This window comes from Nicotiana sylvestris, chromosome 8, assembly GCF_000393655.2.
Source record: "Nicotiana sylvestris chromosome 8, ASM39365v2, whole genome shotgun sequence".
Taxonomy (NCBI): Eukaryota; Viridiplantae; Streptophyta; class Magnoliopsida; order Solanales; family Solanaceae; genus Nicotiana; species Nicotiana sylvestris.
The window spans coordinates 119,402,873-119,423,109 of NC_091064.1; the positions used below are offsets into that span (position 1 = coordinate 119,402,873).

At 37.2% G+C, this 20,237-nt stretch overlaps 1 protein-coding gene across 14 annotated transcripts in view; it reads left to right on the plus strand.

Annotated features, from left to right (window-relative positions):
* LOC138868155 (protein ENHANCED DISEASE RESISTANCE 2-like) overlaps positions 1 to 20,236 on the plus strand; it is a 28,144-nt gene extending 7,908 nt beyond the window's left edge. The window contains exons 4-12 of one of the 14 annotated variants that reach the window (XM_070153188.1): positions 3,892 to 4,525; positions 4,644 to 4,709; positions 15,338 to 15,405; positions 15,485 to 15,601; positions 15,779 to 15,819; positions 15,961 to 16,061; positions 17,249 to 17,345; positions 18,722 to 18,817; positions 19,701 to 20,236. In XM_070153188.1, coding sequence (XP_070009289.1) covers positions 3,892 to 4,107 — 216 coding nt within the window. In that variant the 3' untranslated portion in view covers positions 4,108 to 4,525; positions 4,644 to 4,709; positions 15,338 to 15,405; ... (4 more) ...; positions 18,722 to 18,817; positions 19,701 to 20,236. Of the gene's footprint in view, positions 1 to 3,891; positions 4,526 to 4,643; positions 4,710 to 15,337; positions 15,406 to 15,456; positions 15,602 to 15,778; positions 15,820 to 15,960; positions 19,149 to 19,700 lie in introns of those variants that run through there. The other 13 variants (XM_070153189.1, XM_070153190.1, XM_070153183.1 and 10 more) reach the window with 13 other exon arrangements.
* The last annotated feature ends 1 nt before the right edge of the window (position 20,237 follows it).

A 20,237-nucleotide genomic window follows, 5' to 3' on the forward strand; every position in this document is an offset into this window, starting at 1 on the left:
GTACTGTAGCTGCCGGAAAAATTCAAAGTGGTCGGAATGAAATAAAAATAGTAGGGGTAGGATCGGAATTACCATACGACCCAACTGTTCTGAAGAAACGTTTTCAAAAAATGGCCGGAAGTCCACTTTTGAAATCCCTATTCACGCCGGAAAAATATAAAAGTTGTCAGAATTTGGCCTAACCTGGATGGGTAGGCTCGGAATTGCAAGGGGAACAATTTGTCCTGAAGAGTCATCGCTAAAAAATGGCCGGAAGGTGGCCCACGTGACGTCGGAACTTCGCTGGAAAATTTTCTTCCGGTGGCGAGTGGAGGGTATTCTGATGGAGATTTTTGTATGGGTTGGTCGCCGGAGCCCGATCTACTTTGTGGTGGTGTTGGTTTTTGCACAACACTGACGAAAAGTGGCTTTTTTTTTTACTTGCGGCAGACCTGCCGGAAAAAGGCTTCCGGTCAACTGATTTTCCTTCCCGGAGTCGCTGGAATTTAAGCACAACGATAAATCTCTCACGATTGCTCTGATACCATGTGAGAAAGCACGGGAGAAAATATGATATATTGATATTGTGTGTCTAATGCAATATAAGATATGCTAATTTATAGCTACTCTATACAAAGGGCATACTACACCTATTCCAATGTGGGACAACTACATATCTATATCTAACAGAGACCATTTGTCTCCTTTTTTTAAATCTTATAATGGAGGCACTTTGAAGATTGTGGTGTGAGATTTCGTTTAGGGATTAGGGATAGGTGTTGAAAAAAGCATAAGACCGAGAGCATCCTGCTTGATGTTTATAGACCCTATTATGATATTCTGTGAGACAGGCTAGATAACTTAGGTATGCGTTCAAAACTTGTAACAACCCAACGCATTAGTGATATTGTCCGTTTTGGGCCTAGGCCCGCACGACTTTAAAACGCGTCATCAGAGTCTTAAGACTTTTTAACCTATATACCCAATATTTCTCCCGTGTTTTGTCGATGTGGGATCCACCTAGGGTGCCACATACACCCCTTAGGAACTTAGCGTCCTCGCGCTGAGGTTTGCCCTACCATCGTTCAAGGTTTCATGTGGAGTGGCTGTGATATAGGCGTTTTTACCTATATACCCAATATTTCTCCCGTGTTTTGTCGATGTGGGATCCACCTAGGGTGTCACATTCACCCTTTAGGAACTTAGCGTCCTCGCGCTGAGGTTTGCCCTACCATCGTTCAAGGTTGCATGTGGAGTGGCTGTGATACCATATGTAACAGCCCAACCCACTAGTGATATTGTCCGCTTTGGGCGTAGGCTCGCATGGATTTAAAACGCATCACTACGGTCTAAGACTTGTTTATTTATATATCCAACATCTCTCCTGTGTTTTATCGATATAGGATTCTCCTGGAAGTCACATATTTATAAATAACAGCCTATCCACTAGTGATATTGTCCGCTTTAGGCCTAGGCCTGTACGGCTTTAAAACACATCACTAGAGTCTAAGGCTTGTTTACTTATTTACCCAGCATCTCTTCCGTGTTTTGTTGGTGTGAGATTCGCCTGGGATGTCACATAGCTCTCCCTTAGGGACTTTGTGTCCTTGTTGAAGTTGGCTCCACCACTTTCTCAAAGATGTGATATTCGCCTAATTCAGTTGACCGCTGAGGTTTGCCCCACCATCGGTCAACGAAGATGGTGAAAGAAAATCTTGGAGAACAGGGTGCAAATATGAGCAGAGACAATAAAGTTAGGGGATTTCTTCCATAGGTCTAAGTCTTAGGGGGCAAAGTTACCCGACCACTTGTGCTAGTAGGAAGTTGCTGGTATACGGTGGAATAGTCTAGGTACATGCAAGTTGGCCCAAGCACCATCGTTATAAAAGAGAAGATGTCATTTCACCTACAATATATTTGGAGTTGCCACTTGGCTGGAAGTTGTAGGATAAGGAGCTTTGACGACTTGTAATTGAGAAATTTGATCTGTACAGCTCTTAGAACCTTTAAAACTGGATCGGCCATTGAAAAAATCAGTTAACCTTCCCAACTCCAAATCATACTGATATGGGAATATGGTAGGATTTTTACCACATGCATTACAGAGTTGTTACGCTGATTTGAAATTCACTGCTGTTAGAAACAGTGAAAGATACACGAGTTGGAGACAACAAAAGTTTGGGACGTAAATGAATGCAGTAAGGGGAACAACTCTATTATGCAAAACAACTAATTTAGAAATGAAAGTAAGTGGATTGTGTTTGGGTAAGCTTATAAGTAAGTTGGTCAAACTAGCTTATAAATATTTTTGGATTATCTGCGCGTTTGATAATAATATTAGTACTTATAAGCCAAAATAAACCAAAAGCCATACATTGGACGCCCCCAACTTATAACTTTTCAACTTGTTAGCATTTTGATTTGACCAAGGTTTTTGCTAGTTTATCTGTAATATCTCTTGTGATTTCTGAAACTCCCTCTCAAAAACAAAATCCTTAACTTCTCCTCTATTCCATCTTTATCATTCGTCCTTCTCCTTGTAAAGATTGCTGTTAATTTTTAGTTTTTGTAAATAACTTTAGGTCTTTGTAACTAACTTAATTTTTACTTTGTAGTTTTTGTAAATGACTTTAAAAAAAGAATAATCTTTCCAAAAGTCATTCCTATAATATAAGGAGCTTATTTAGAGGAAAGGCAACAATTACCCTTCCCAGAAATATGCAAATTGAAAAAAGTATAAACAACCCTTCAAAAGCTGCCATGAATTTGCTAGCAAGTATACTAACATAGTGCTCCAACAGGTAATGATACCCCCCTACTCCCCCCTCCCCCCCCCCCCCCAAATAAAATATATATATGAACCACCAGAAAGAAAGATCTTGTCCATAATCTGGAAACACAGTTCCTAATGAGCAAGTCAACCAACACTCAAACTTCAGTTCTTGAATAAATTTTACCCATTGAAAAAAGGGAGCCAGTTCTTGAAGAGAGCAATATCAATCGATTCCTTTAGGAGAGTTTCTGTCACTAATCTACATTTGTTCACATCTTTAATATTCAACTCACTGCCTTGCCATACTCTGGACAGCTTTACACCAACATTATAAACACCTGAATCTTATGGTGTTGCATTGGTTATGAAGTTTCATACGTTTGTCTCTCTGGCTGTTTTTGACTCGATATGAAAGTTTAATACTCTCTCCATTCCAATTTATGTGACACTATTTCCTTACTAGTCCATTCCAAAAAGAATGACACACTTCTATATTTGGAAATAATTTTTATATTTCCAATTTTACCTTGAGAAACTTTTACAATCATACAAATATTAAGACATGTAGAAGGCCACAAGTCAAAAGTTTTGTATCCACCCAAATTTCCGACATGTTTAAGACCACAAGTTTCAAAAGTGTTCATTTCTTTCTTAAACTCCGTGTCAGTTCAAACTATGTCACTTAAATTGGACCGGAGGGAGTATTAGAGATAGTAATAAGTAAAAATGAAGGGAATGGGTCATCCATCTTGTTATTAGGAAACATAAGTGTGAGATTGCCAGCTTTTCCATGCTCTCAGACTTGTTATGAAGGGGTTAGAATGTAACATTTTCATTTTTTTATAATCTTTTCACTTGTGACACAAGATTGAGCTAAAGCTATTTAGTCCGTTTAGGTGAAGAATTTAATATTTCCCACTCCCCTTTCTTCCTCCTTTCCTTGTTTCAACTTGCAAGTGTTAGTTCATCTGTGCATATGATGGCTTATCCTCTGCTGAATAGTGAACTTTATATATTATACGGATTTTGTATATTATCGTGCAATGGTATATATGATGCGTGCCGCATTATATTCTTGATAACTACTTATTTTGCTTTTATATTGAGGGTATTAATCCTTTTCTCTCTGTCTTTGGCAGATGGTTTATGTCTTATCAATATATAACAAGAGAGAGAAGTATAATCGAATGACGATATATCCCTTTTTCTTCTTTATGCATGCTCAAAAAAATTACATTGCCATCTTAGGTGTATTTCTCATGGGTTTAAATTCATTCTTTTGTTCCTGCTTCATTGCTTCACAACTTATTCACATTCTTCAATTTCTTGTGCGAACTTGTGCACACCTTGACTAATCCAGTGGGTACTTGCTACCTTCCACCAGCCCATGTACTGGATAACTCTGCCACCAAGACTTAGACAGATGGAAAAAAATCACATAGTATTTTTTGTTTCTAACTGGGATTTCATTTGAACCTTGGTGTCTAAGGTTTGCACCCACTTCACCACTCCTTGGGTGCCATATTCACATTGTTCATTTACTTTAATCTCTTCTGATAGTCAGGTCACATTCTTCATACAGTTTAACAATTGACACATGAGGCACTCTTTTGGATATGTACTGGATGCTTTACCATGGATTTTGGTTTTGCAAATTCTAAATTCATTAGGTGGAGAAAGAGCTGATTAGAACTTAAGCTGACAAGGGAACAATCTAGATTTGCTATTCTTATGATTTAGTCTTGACAACTTCCTTTTGATTGACAATTTCTGGTTGGTGTCTTTTTTCCTTTCCTATGTGCAATTCACTTGTTTCACTTTTAGGATTATATTTCGCTGATGCTATAAACGTTTAAGAGATTCGGTCATTCAAATTATAATCTTGTTCCAGATGGCAGCTTTCAACATTCTGGAGGCACTTATTTGGAAAGAAAAGATCGAATCGGTGATTGATCAGGTTGTTTCTTCGTCTTTTCTGTCTGTTATTTCTCCCGTGTATAATGTCTTCTTCAGACGTACATTCTCTCCCTGCCTCCTCCTTTTTCCTAGATATGGATGGAGGTAGTAACATGTTGACAGTATGCAGCATCAAGAGTTAAAAGGTGCTAATGGTAATAAGTACGTCTCCTTCGAGTACAAATCTGGAATGGACAGTGGGAGGAACGGTTCCTCATCAGATCATGAAAGCCAATTGTGTGCATTTGCACTGCAATGTATAGAATTATTCTGCCGAATATGTGGATCCATTATTGTTTCTTTTCTTTCCTGTGTTTTTTCATTCGAAGTCATAACAATTCTTAACAACTTTTTCCTGATGAAGTAAGTTGCTGTATAAAAATAATACATCAGGAAGATGCAAATTACAGAAAGTAAAGTTACTATAGACATCATGACTGTTAAACTTAAAAAGAAAGATGACGTTAGCTCCGTAGGAGCTTCCTAAACAAAAGATAAGGAGCTAACAGAGTCTAGGATCTGTTCTGGGCAATTCCAAAACAGAGCGGTAAACCCAGCTAAAAAGAAAAAAAAGACATCTAGCTTTCAGCATCTGGGTAGAAGTTGATACTCCATCAAAGCATATGCTATTTTTCTCATTCCAAATACACCAAAAATAGCAAGCAGGGATCATTGACCAGATATTCCTGATGGCTTTGTCCTTTCCAAGTTTTACCTTCATAAGGTTTGTTGTTGTTGTTGGTTTGTCAACTTTCCAAGTGCACCAGCTTTGATAGGCCTCCTTCACGTCCAAAAAGAGAAAGGAGCATGTTCCATAGGTCGACTGCAACTGGGCAGATATCCTTCTACTATTTATTGTTTAATCTTGTCCTTCGTTATACTTTTTGGTTAATTTTACCCTTACCGTTTGGCAAAGTTTTAAATTTGCCCCTAATTTAACGGACTTGCCACGTGGAGGCTGCTAAGTGAAGGACCCAACCCATTGTAAAATAACCCAATCCCTTTCGGATAACCCTTGACCCGATCGGACCCATTCCCAATTAAAACACCATTAAAATTCTTCCCCCCTGAATAAACTAATCTTACCCTACAGTCTCCACCCTTGCAAATCGCCACCATCGTAGACTACCATACCTCTACCGTCTCCACCACTGTGTGCTGTCGCCGGAGAACTCCAAATTGGTCCATCTTACACCCCTCTTCTCCCCTCGTCTTCCTCTATGCAAATTTGAAACCCAAATGACTCAATTCTTTCCCCATCATGAATTTGCATAAAACAAAATAGCCCTGTCACCTCGGAGCTCTCTTAGCTTTGAATAGCTGAAACTTTCGTTCCGATGAGTCACTATGGCACTTTGCTTGCCAATATACGTATTCTAGTGCTTTGTTTGAACGAAAAGTATGGTTATTTTTCGAACCAAAATTTGTTATTGAGAGAGAATTGAAAATGTGGAATTTTGCCAAGGTGGAGATTTGTTGAAGTTTGGCAAAATGCCAAAGTCCCACATTGGTTGGGAGTTAAGTTTGGGGGGGATTTTTCCCCTATAAAAGAAGGCCTAATGTTTAGGATTGAAACACACCTCTCATTTGCCTTCTCATCTGTTTAAGGCATTTGTATCTTCTCTCTTTAGTATTATTTCACTTGTATTTTTGGAGTGGAATAAAATATTTGGTTGTGTCCGAGGAGTAGGCAAAATTAGCCGAACCTCGTAAATTCTGGTGTTCCCTTTATTATTGCTTTATTGTCTTATTTATTATTTGGTGGTTGTCATAATTTTTGGTATAGTAGTTGTGACTTATTCACACTCTATACATTTGGCTTCCGCAACAATTGGTATCAGAGCCAAGGTACTGTCTAAGTATGCTCTGTGGTTGCAGCATAGTCTGATCTTCCACATCAGAAAAGATTTATCTTGGTAACTGAGTCAAGGTTCTGTCTGAGTATGCTCTGTGGTTGCAGCTTAGTCTGATCTTCCACACCAGAAAGGAAATAATCTTGATTTGTGTCGTCAGCTATTAAATAATATTTGTGTCAAAGATGGGAGACAATAAACAAGAAGAATCTACATCAAGTGTCAACAATACGTCATCATTGGCATCTTCGCTTATGACAAGAATTGTGTCAAATGCGAAATTTGCGGTCGAAATATTTGACGGGTCCGGACATTTTGGGATGTGGCAAGGCGAGGTTCTAGATGTCCTTTTTCAACAAGGGCTAGATCTGGCCATTGAAGAAAAGAAACCAGATGTTATTGGAGAAGAAGATTGGAGAATTATCAACCGTGTTGCTTGCGGTACCATTCGATCCTACCTTGCTAGAGAGCAGAAATATCCATACACAAAGGAAACTTCTGCAAGTAAATTATGGAAAGCACTGGAGGATAAATTTTTGAAGAAAAACAGTCAAAATAAATTGTACATGAAGAAGAGACTGTTTCACTTCACCTATGTTCCTGGTACCACGATGAATGAACATATCACCAGTTTCAATAAGTTGGTTACAGATTTGCAAAATATGGATACAACTTATGATGATGGTGACTTGGCCTTGATGTTGTTGGCGTCACTTCCTGATGAGTACGAGCACCTTGAAACTACTCTACTCCATGGAAATGACGAAGTTTCTCTCAGAGAAGTTTGTTCGGCTTTGTACAGCTATGAACAAAGAAAGCGAGAAAAACAGAAGGGCGGAGAAGGAGAAGCACTATTTGTGAGGGGTCGTCCTCAAAATCAAACGAGGACAAAGAAGGGAAGATCCAAGTCAAGATCCAGACCCAGCAAAGATGAATGTGCCTTTTGTCGAGAAAAAGGGCACTGGAAGAAAGACTGTCCGAAGTTGAAGAATAAGGCCAAACATAACAATGGAAAGGCCATTATGGATTCAAATGTAGCTGATTGTGATGATTCAGACTTCTCATTAGTTACAACAGAGTCATCAACATCATCAGACATATGGTTGATGGACTCGGCTTGTAGCTATCATATGTGTCCCAACAGGGACTGGTTCAGTGGAATTTCAAGAAGGAGAATATGGAGTCATCCACACAGCGGATAACAGCCCTCTTACCTCATATGGCATTGGTTCAATACGATTAAGGAACCATGATGGAATGATCAGAACATTGATAGATGTTCGATATGTACCGGATTTGAAGAAGAATCTCATCTCTGTGGGAGCCCTAGAATCAAAAGGGTTCAAAATCATTGCAGAAAATGGAGTGATGAGAGTATGCTCCGGTGCACTAGTGGTAATGAAGGCTAATCGGAAGAATAATAATATGTACCGCTATCGTGGCAGTACAGTTATTGGGACAGCGACAGTAACATCCAGTGACGACAAAGAGGCAGAAGCAACCAAGCTATGGCACATGCGCTTGGGACATGCTGGAGGAAAATCCTTGAAAACTCTATCAGATCAAGGATTGTTAAAAGGAGTAAAGGCTTGCAACTTGGAGTTTTGTGAGCATTGTGTCAAAGGGAAACAGACAAGGGTTAAATTTGGTACAGCGATCCATAATACTAAAGGCATTTTGGATTATGTACACTCTGATGTTTGGGGTCCTTCCAAAACACCTTCATTGGGTGGGAAGCACTATTTTGTAACCTTTGTTGATGATTTTTCTCGAAGAGTGTGGGTGTATACAATGAAAAACAAAGATGAAGTGCTGGGAATTTTTCTCAAATGGAAGACGATGGTGGAGAATCAAACAGGCAGGAGGATCAAGTGTATTCGCACAGACAATGGAGGTGAATACAAAAATGATCATTTCAATAAGGTCTGTGAAAATGATGGCATCGTCCGACACTTCACTGTTAGACATACACCACAACAGAATGGAGTGGCAGAACGTATGAACCGGACCTTGCTGGAGAAGGTACGGTGTATGTTGTCCAATGCTGGCTTGGGCAAAGAATTTTGGGCTGAGGCAATTACATATGCATGTCACCTCATTAATCGTCTACCATCTGCTGCTATTGATGGCAAAACACCATTTGAAAAATGGTACGGAAAACCTGCTGTAGATTATAACTCTTTGCACGTGTTTGGCTCAACTGCATATTATCATGTGACGGAGTCAAAATTGGATCCAAGGGCAAAGAAGGCTATTTTTATGGGAATTACTTCTGGAGTCAAAGGATATCGCTTATGGTGCCCTATGACAAAGAAAGTAATATTCAGCAGAGATGTTACCTTTGATGAATTTGCTATGGTAAATAAGGTAACAGAAGATACCAAACAAAATGAAGGTGCTTCTAAGCAGGTGGAGTTTGAGGGAAAATTTATTTTTCCTACACAAGAAGCAGAGGAGGAAACAAATGAAGATTACCCTCTGGAAGGAGAGCCAGTAGAGGAGATTCCAACTCAGGAATCTCAACAACAACTTGAATCAATAGCAACCAGCAGGCCAAAAAGAACAATAACGAAACCTGTTCGTCTCATAGAGACGGTTGCTTGTGCAACCTCAATTGTAGCTGATGATGTTCCTACTACTTATAAAGACGCTGTCCAAAGTTCAGAAGAAGATAAGTGGAGGATTGCCATGAATGATGAAATACAGTCCCTTCATCAGAATCATACATGGAGATTGGCCAATCTCCCGAAGGGAAAGAAAGCAATTGGGTGCAAATGGGTATTTGCAAAGAAGGAAGGATTTCCTAACCAAGTAGATGTTCGCTACAAAGCAAGATTGGTGGCCAAAGGATATGCTCAAAAGGAGGGAATTGATTACAATGAAGTGTTTTCTCCAGTTGTAAAGCATTCCTCCATTAGAATTATGTTGGCTTTGGTAGCACAATTGGATTTGGAACTAGTTCAGATGGATGTAAAAACTGCGTTTTTACATGGAAACTTGGAGGAGGAAATCTACATGACTCAGCCAGAAGGATTCAAAGTTGCTGGAAAAGAAAATATGGTGTGCAAACTTGAAAAATCGTTGTACGGATTGAAACAATCTTCTAGACAATGGTACAAGCGATTTGACGAGTTTATGTTGCGGCAAGGGTACAAGAGAAGCAAATACGATCATTGTGTGTATTTGCACAAGCTTAAAGATGGTTCCTTTGTATATCTTCTCCTATATGTTGATGATATGTTGATAGCTTCCAAGAATTCGGAAGAAATTGATAAGTTGAAGATTCAACTGAAGAAGGAGTTCGAGATGAAGGATTTGGGTGAGGCAAAGAAAATTCTTGGCATGGAGATAATTAGAGATAGACGTTCAAAGAAACTCTGTTTATCTCAAAAGGAATATTTGAAGAGAGTACTTCAACGTTTTGGCATAGATGACAAGACTAAGCCAGTTAGTACTCCACTTGCTTCCCATTTTAAGCTAAGTACTACTATGTCGCCAATGGATGAAGCTGAACGAGAGTATATGTCAAAGGTACCATACGCAAATGTTGTTGGTAGCTTGATGTATGCAATGGTTTGCACAAGGCCTGACATTTCACAAGCTGTTGGAGTTATTAGCAGATATATGCACAATCCAGGGAAGGAGCATTGGCAAGCTGTGAAGTGGATTCTACGGTATATTCATAATACTGTAGATGTCGGGTTAGTTTTTGAGCAGGAAGACAATCAGTTTGTAGTTGGATATTGTGACTCAGATTTTGCGGGTGATATGGACAAACGAAGATCAACTACTGGTTATGTGTTTACTTTTGCAAAGGCACCAGTTAGTTGGAAGTCTACTTTGCAGTCAACAGTTGCTTTGTCTACAACAGAGGCAGAGTACATGGCTATTACAGATGCTGTGAAAGAGGCAATTTGGCTTCAAGGATTGCTAAAGGAGCTTGGTGTTGAACAAAAAGGTATCACAATTTTTTGTGATAGTCAAAGTGCTATTCAATTAGCGAAGAACCAAGTTTATCATGCAAGGACGAAGCACATTGATGTTCGGTATCATTTCGTACGAGAAGTCATAGAAAAAGGTGGAGTCACGGTGAAGAAAATTCATACTACAGAGAATCCTGCTGATATGCTGACAAAGGTGGTGACTGCGGTCAAGTTTCAACATTGTTTGGATTTGATCAACATTGTTGAACACTGAAGATTGAAGATGAAGACACAACCAAAATTTGTTATTGAGAGAGAATTGAAAATGTGGAATTTTGCCAAGGTGGAGATTTGTTGAAGTTTGGCAAAATGCCAAAGTCCCACATTGGTTGGGAGTTAAGTTTGGGGGGATTTTTCCCCTATAAAAGAAGGCCTAATGTTTAGGATTGAAACACACCTCTCATTTGCCTTCTCATCTGTTTAAGGCATTTGTATCTTCTCTCTTTAGTATTATTTCACTTGTATTTTTGGAGTGGAATAAAATATTTGGTTGTGTCCGAGGAGTAGGCAAAATTAGCCGAACCTCGTAAATTCTGGTGTTCCCTTTATTATTGCTTTATTGTCTTATTTATTATTTGGTGGTTGTCATAATTTTTGGTATAGTAGTTGTGACTTATTCACACTCTATACATTTGGCTTCCGCAACATTACTAACTCTTTCTCCCCATTCTTGTTTTCTTTTTTTCTGGTTGATTACACCTAGGGTATAGTTTTAAATTCAGTTCTAGGGGTGTGCATTCGATTTATCGATTTGATTTTGACCCTTATCGATAATTACTTATCGATTATCGATTTGTACATATGCTTATCATTATCGTTTCAATAAGGTTTCGATTTTTTCGATTTCGATTTATTTTTTGGGGCTTATCGATTACGCCAATAAGAAAATTTGCGGGATTCCACGGAAAGTATATTGCTATAAATACGCCTAACTAATATGGACAAAAAGAAGCTAAAATAAGACGAACACCGTTTATAACATAAAAATTGTGTCAACAAGCACATGCAACGAAACTAAAGTGAGATCAAATGTATGCCACCAACACTCCAACGGTATTAAAAAAAAAAATACATCATCACAGCTAATTCTATTTTCCATTAATTTGAACGTCATTCCCTTGAGCTTTAAATATGATTATTCCTTAAATGTGGTTTATGAAATAATAGGGTTAGAGACTTAGGGTAAAGAAAAGGGTATTATAGAATAAGAGATTTTTTTTAAAAGTATATCTTATCAAGACAAAATCGAAATCGATAACTCGATAAGGAAAATTTCGAAATCAAAATCGAAATCGATAAATCGATAATCCGATATAGATAAACCGATAACAAATAATCGATTCGATTTATCGATAAACCGATTCAAATGCACACCTATGCATGAGCATCAACAGGTGAACCAACAGTAATGGCGAGCAACAAAAAAGAATCTGAAACACCTTACAAATTCCATGCACCTTCAAAAATCAAACCAAACAACCACCGAGTTTGACCAACAATTTCGCCGGCGATTCCATTTGTCAATGATGGGCGATTTGACGATGCCGATAACGAAGAATATTTTGAAAGTAAATTGAAAGAGATTTTTAAGGAATGACTCATCATAATTATTGTCCTGGATCTTGTTTAAAAATAGAATTGATAATAAAGGAAGGTGAAAATGGTTTCAAAATAAAATTTCTCTAAGAATGGTTGTTGGCGGTTCCCCTGTGCATATGGTTTCTTCCAGTAATGGTGAGATTGGCTCTCTGATGTGATTTTAAGTTAAAAAATGTTTCGAAAAGTTATGGCAGAATACTAGCAATGTGACCCAATTGAATTTTCTTGAAGATGAAGAAGGTGCTTTCCTCTTTTTTTGAAGATGGCAGAATACTCGTCTGCTTCTTCCTTGTCCGGTAGTGACTCCATGTTTGGTACTCGGAGTGTTATTAAAAGCGCTCACTTCTCGCTTTAAGCGCTGAAGCAACGCGAGGCGCTGTTCTATCGCTTTTTTGCTATAAAAGCGACTCACATAAAAAAAGCGCACGCTTTAACTGCTTAAGCGAGAAGCACCGCGATGGAAAAAGCGCAAAAAAGCGTGCTTAAGCGACGTGAAGGCATCTGCTAGGGTTTTTTAAAAAAAATTTGGCAAATAAACCGTCAGTTGCCAAATAAACATACGCTCTTTTGCTGCTCCAACTCCAGCGACACTGTTGCTCCAACGACTGCTTCTTCTCCGGCTCTGTGAAAGTTTCTTCTCTTTTTTTCTTTTTTTTCTTCTTCTTCTGTTCGACTCCTTTTTTCTCTTTTTCTTTCTATTTTTTTCACTTTCTGTTGCTCTGTTCTAGACATCTAATTTATGCTTTGTTCTTCTGCCCTATTTTTCTCTTCTTCTTTCTATTTTTTTCACTTTTTATTGCTCTGTTTTTGTTCCCTAAAACTATGCTTTGTTTTCTGGTTTATTTGGTTTTGTGCCCTAAAACTATGCTCTGTTTTCTGGTTTATGCTCTGTTTTTCTGGTTTTATTGCTCTGTTTTCTGCTCTGTTTTTCTGCTCTGTTTTTCTGCTAGTGCTCATTGTTCTGGTTCGTCAAAATTAACTGCTAGTGCTTAATATGTTATTTTTAATGAGTTCTTAGCCATTTATTTATGCCTATTTTTTTATTTTATTTATGTGTTAAATTGTGCTTCACATGAAAAAAGCGCGCGCTTCGCTTCGCGCTTCTCGCTTCGGTGAAGCGAGGCCTCGTCGCTTTTTTGCGCTTAACGCTCTCCAAAACACTGGGTACTCCATGAAACTGATGAAAAAGAAGAAGAGTGGTAATGTGGATGGGGATTTGTTTTAAAGAAGAGTAAAAGGAGAATAGGTTCGGGTGGGTTATGGGTAAGGAGTCGGGTTGGATTTTTTTAAATGTTGGGTTGGTTTAGTCTCTCAGAAGATGCCACGTGTCTTGGCCGTTAAAATAAGGACAAATATAAAACTTTGATGGACGGCAGGGGTATATATGAATGGAAAGTATAACGGGGGATAGGATTGAACAATAAATAAAAGTAGAGGGATATATATGACCCTTTTCCATTTATACACATCTATAGTTTGATTAAAGAAATTCTGGAGAGAAAATAAAGTATGCTTGCAGATATCCTTGCCTATTGGATTACTATTTTGCTTAATATGCCTTAACCTAGTCAGGGAGCTGGACAATGATGTGAAAACCAAGTCCCCATACATAAGACAAGAAAAAAATGATAATCTAATCATATCCAACACAGTTAGTTTTTTCCTTTTGTCTTTGTTCTTTTCTTTTTCATGTATAGACTCTTCTTGGTTTGGATTTTGTCAGCCGATTTTATCACTTTTTCAAATTAAGTTAGTTTATCACAAGTAGTCGGTTACCACTGTTTGGAATTGCTCTGTTGACTAGTACCCACATAATAATTGATTTTACAATAGTCGTCTGTTTTAAATGATCATAATCAGATCATCATTCAAGCCAAACAGGCCCTAAAAGTAATTAGTTTGTGTCTGTCAGTTGCCTGACCACACTTTTCATGCTCTTTTACAGCTTGTTTGGATGGTCGTTACCTTTTGTATTGTATCGTATTGTTACTTTAAATACGATATTTGTTTTAGTTGTTACTTAAATTTTATACTCCCTCCGTTTCAATTTATGTGAACCCATTTGACTAGGCACGGAGTTTAAGGAAAGAGAGAAGACTTTTGAACTTGTGGTGTAAAATGAAGCACATATATTTTGTGTGGCTATAAATTATAGCATAAAGGTAAATTGTTTCCAAATAGGGAAAGAGGTCATTCTTTTTGGCACAGACTAAAAAGGAAATAGGTTCACATAAATTGAAACGGAGGGAGTATATCGTATCGTTCAATCTGTTGTTACGTAACGACGAAATGTGCCACTTTATGTAACAACCGATTTGGTGTGGTTGCGTCGTTATCTTGTCTTTTTCTCCCATCTCACCCTTCACTATTATTAAATAATTTTATTTTATCATTTACCCTACCTTTTTATATAATAAATTTACCCTGTATCATAATTTTTCTTTATAATATTACAAATTTATTTTTCATGTTGCTGGTGCATGAATATCATGAAAGAACGGTCTATCCAAACATTGTATTCATCAAACGATACAATACGATACGATACGATACATTGTGAAACGATGTGTAACAACCATCCAAACAAGCTGTTAGGAAATAAATACATTTACAAGTGAAGTGCATGTTCCCTTCAAAATTAAAGGCAATGGGGTTCTTGAATGGACTCTGTTAGTTTGCTGCTCTTGATCTGCATTTAAATGCCCTGCTTTTGCTTTTAGAGAATTCAACTTTAGCATATTTCATCAGAACTTTTGCCAGTATTTCAAGACATTTTTATAATGCAATTACTTCTATAATGTTTAGTTTTGTATTTACAGGGTATCCTGATATCTAAACTAAAGAAAAAGCTGTATCATCTTTTATTTCAATTTAAAAGTTGGTCAAAGTGACTCTTCAAAAACAAAACTAGGCATTCAATTAGGGAGTATCAAAGAACTAGGCATTGAAAATTTAGCAAATTGCAGAACCGACAAACTTGAAGGGCTATGTTTCCTGTCATTGACAGTGCCTTTTATATTTTCTAATATAACATTAATGGGGCGTCTTGACAGTGTTTATGCAGAATTTTTTTGTGAAAGGCACAGTCATTTCTTTCTGTACCATCTTGGTACCATTCAATAAAATCTTTACCTTATCCAAAAAAAAAAAGGAACTTCAGCTTTTACAAATCAAGTGCTTTTCCAATATTGTAGGTTAAGTGCTGCTGAGGATGAAGATGATTCTCATGCAAACTTGCTGCGAAGGACTACAATTGGAAATGGTTGTTAATTTGCTTTTGTTCCTGATCTAATGTGTACTTTTCACTCAAAAGGGATTTTTTCCGCATCATTAATGGTCAGGTCTTCCTGAGTCAGTGGTTGATTGGACAAAGGAATTAGCCTCAGATTTGTGAAACCAGAATGCTAGCAATCAAGCGTTCTCGAGAAAGTACCGGCGGTTACTTCATTGCCAAAACGGTATGTGGATTTGATCAAGTTCTCTTCCAGTAGACTTGTTTTCTCATGCAACTGTTAGAACCAATGTTCTTTTTGTTTATTTTCTCGGTGATAGATTATCGTCATTAGTTAAGTTGTTGAACATTTACTATGTGACGTCTTCCTGGATTTTGACTTCTTTACTGATGGATGTTGCAGGGCTTCGCTTATTTGAGGAGCTTCTTGATGTTGATTTTCTAGTATGAGCTCGATGCTACGTTCTTTTCTGGCCTACACATAACATAACTTAGAATAGGGCGTTTTGAAATTTTCAATGCTTTCAATCTTAAAATAGGGCATTTCAATATGTTTTTATGATGTCTCACTTTGTTTCTGTGTAGCCAAAGAGCTGCAGTAGAGCAATGAAGGCTGCTGGGGTTGTGGAGGCTAGTTGTGAAGATATATTTGAGCTTGTAATGAGCATGGATGCAACACGTTTTGAGTGGGTGTTCAACATTGTCAATTTATTCGTAATAGTCTTCATGTTTCTCTGGTTGTTAGTTTCTGTACTTGTTAAATTGTAGGGTTGTAGATATAAAAGGGCAGTCATTTCTTAGGCGAACTTTATTCTTATTCCCATACTGAGCTTCCATAAGTAGTCCTGCCTTGGTACCTAAAGTTACTTCCTGCTTTTACTGGTTGTCTGGTACTTACTCTCTCTAACATCTCTGTTTCATTTAATCTAACATAGTTTGACTGGGAATGAGTAGCAAGTAGCCAATTTGGCTTGCATACTTGGTTGTAAGAATAAACCAAAAGGTTTTAGCAATCATAATTTGGTGTACTAAGGAGACAATTTCATGGTTACATTAGTATCATAAAAAAATAAGAATACTTTAAACATGCAGAACTTGTTGACTATTCGAATTTATAGTGAGTATATCAACTTTTCTGGGACATTCAGAACTGAACGTCCTGTAAAACTGGGATAGATAGAGATTACGTCCACTCTATATATACTCGATTTTGTTATAAGCCTGCTAAGCTTGACGGTGATTCCTACACAAAGTTGCTCGATGTCGAGGGAAATCTTTGTCGATCATCGAGTATGCGGATGCTGATAAGTGATAACTACTTATTAATATAATCTTTAAATAGCGAATTCTAGGTTTAACTTTAAAAGTATTAATCTCTGCGTTTAACTCAAATAATCCAAGCAGAGTCTCTTTTCTGATAAATAACTAAAGACTCTTATTTCAAGAGAAAGATATCAGAGAAATCCTGATGCAACAATTTGAGGACAATTAGGCTAGATATTCTGTCCAAAGCAAGCAGGATCATTTACATTGCTTGTTTATTTACTGGTCTAACTCCCCACTTAATTTTTTTAAAGTTCTTAATTGTGATTTGGGGTTGTTAATGTGGTTAAAAATCATCATTTGTAATGTATGTTGTGATCATAGAGTGAGTAACCTTCAAAATGGCTTAGTTCAGTATTCTAGAAGGATGTTCTTTGTTGTTAACTGGTGTTAAAAGGAGCATTTTGGGTAATCTTTCAGCTCTTGCATGTATTTCTATTTGTGGTTCTGATGAAAAACCTATTGTATGCCATCATTTCTAATTATGTACCTTCTTTGATTTTCAGCTTCCTTCTCTTTACATCCTGACAGTTTTATGAGGTGGTTGCAGTGTTGTCAAAGGCTCATTTAAGGCGCGCTTAAGCCCTGAAGCTCAGAAAAACTCAAGGAGGGCGCTTCGCCTCGCTTTAGTTGCGCTTTAGTGTAAGGCAAGGCACTAAGGCGTGCGCCTCATTACCCATGAGTTCTCTCTTGAATCAAGCAGCACTAAAAACCAACTATAATCAGAAATAAGTGTATTAGCTGCTAAGGAAAACATTTTGTAAGGCAAGGCACTAAGGCGTGCGCCTCATTGTCCATGAGTTCTCTCTTGAATCAAGCAGCACTAAAAACCAACTATAATCAGAAATAAGTGTATTAGCTGCTAAGGAAAACATTATAAATGAATTTGTTACTTTATTCTTGAAATACATATAAATTTTCATTTATTTCCTTCATTGCGCCTTTTTTAACTAAAGCCCACACTTTAAGTGCGCTTTGCGCTTAAAGCCCAAATAGACCTAGAGCGTTTTTTAGAGCTTTTCGCCTTTGACAACACTGGTTGGTTGAAGATCTAATGCTTGAACATTTATTAGCCAGCTGATGTTCTTAATGCTCTTTTGTTTACTGATGTATGCTGTTTTGGAGTTATAAGCATTTCAAAGATTTGAAACAGATTATATATATGATGCATTTGTAACAGAGCTGCAGTAAGATGACATATCAAAGGGGAAAGATGATTCTGTCAGTAGTTGTGTAATATTTTTTTCTATCCTTTCAAAGTGTTGGACCAACATTTGGGTGGAGATTTACTCCTGAGACTTTTTTGGTGAAAATTGAATGCCTATTTTCAGAAATGATTCTTGTGTTTGTCCAAGCTAACTGTATTCTCTATGTATGATCTGTGTTCTATGCTTCTTATTCCTGGCTGTTCGTTCCTTTTGGGTTTATTCTTAGATGTTTGTCTATATTACTTTGTGGAATCGGTTCATGCTCAGAAATTCTTGCATGCATTTCTGTGATTGGATCAGGGATTTATGCATTGAAATCAGGAGATTCTTTTGGTTTACGTGATGTGGGGTTTTGGCATGATTCTGAAACTTAATTTAGGGATGTTTTAATTATGCTACTTAAAATTTCAAAAGACTGTTTTAGGCCTTTTATGTTTTGATGCAATAATGTCAATGAAGTTGTGAAACAGTTAAAATGAAAAAGTGAATTTGGTATCTTGGTGTTACAAAGAAGGAAATGCATTTTCGGATCTAATAATGAAATTTTTGAGTTTGGAATGTTACACTATATTGCAGTTATTGTCATACAGCTATTCAGCTTGACATAAATCATATATCTATTCAGATTATCTTTTGTGAAATTTGCAATATTCCTTTACTTGGTGTTACACTCTTGCATTGAAGTATCTATTAAGGTGATATGGATAATGTACCCATTTTGTCTGAAAGAAAAGCATGGCAAGTTAATGGTAAGTTGTCTCTCAGTTATCAGTTAGTCTTTGATGTTCAGGCTCTCTTTTCTATTGGCCTAACAGGTGGGACTGCAGCTTCCAGTATGGTAGTCTAGTTGAGGAGGTAGATGGACACACAGCAATACTATATCACAGACTTCAACTGGATTGGTTCTCGACGTAATATGTTTCCCTGGTTACAGATCTTCACTGTGCTGTAGTTGGGTGTTTGACTATTTTATGTGTACTGTTTGACTTCTGTTTAGTTTGGTTACATTAGCTTCGGCAGGAAACTGAGTTGAATGTTTCACAGTTAAATGCTAATGAGCTTGTTGGCAACTCTCAGCCTGGCTGTTTCTCCATCAAGGAGTGTGGATACACTTGTGTTATCCATGCTTGCTTTGATATAGAAAAGGTGTTTGTGTATGTGTAACCGGTCGCTTGTCTCTGAGAATTTCCCTTTTCGGTGATGGAAATACTTGTTTCTAATTATTTTTTCAGTTATATTGCCTACATTGACATTTGCTCTTTGTTAGTTTAAGAAAAATTTTCACTTCATTTTAATAAAACACTGTTCTTCACTTCCTAATATAGTATTATAGCATAAGAGTATTAAGTAGTATTTGAATTAAAAGATGGGACTCAACTCTGTGTATGGGCGAGTTGGCTACTTCTTGGAGATTTTGGTGTACTGGACTGATATTGGGAGAGAGAGCTTCATTGTTCATCGATGTTCACTCCAAACAAACTAAATTACTTAAATCAGTCCCTGCTTTTTAACACCATCTGAGTTTGTGTTCTTTCTTTCTTTCTTTTTTTGATAAGTAAAAGTAATTTTATTCCATTTGAACAGCTGTGAGTTTGTGTTATTTCTTTGTTCTTTTGTTTCTTTTTTCTCTGAAAGAAAATAAATATGATTTTTTTAATTATCACAAAGCCCCCCCCCCCCCCCAAAAAAAAAAAAAAGAAAAGAAAATATAATGAAAAAGAAGATAGAAATAGGAAATTCTTTTGCGGACTATTGTGGGTGTTTCTGGCCGAGATGTCATTGTATGCAATGCAGGTTTATATGGCCTCGTGATCTTTGTTATGTACGATATTGGCGTCGAAATGACGATGGCAGCTATGGTGATGGAAATACTTGTTTCTAATTATTTTTTCAGTTATATTGCCTACATTGACATTTGCTCTTTTTTAGTTTAAGAAAAATTTTCACTTCATTTTAATAAAACACTGTTCTTCACTTCCTAATATAGTATTATAGCATAAGAGTATTAAGTAGTATTTGAATTAAAAGATGGGACTCAACTCTGTGTATGGGCGAGTTGGCTACTTCTTGGAGATTTTGGTGTACTGGACTAATATTGGGAGAGAGAGCTTCATTGTTCATCGATGTTCACTCCAAACAAACTAAATTACTTAAATCAGTCCCTGCTTTTTAACACCATCTGAGTTTGTGTTCTTTCTTTCTTTCTTTTTTTGATAAGTAAAAGCAATTTTATTCCATTTGAACAGCTGCGAGTTTGTGTTATTTCTTTGTTCTTTTGTTTCTTTTTTCTCTGAAAGAAAATAAATATGATTTTTTTAATTATCACAAAGC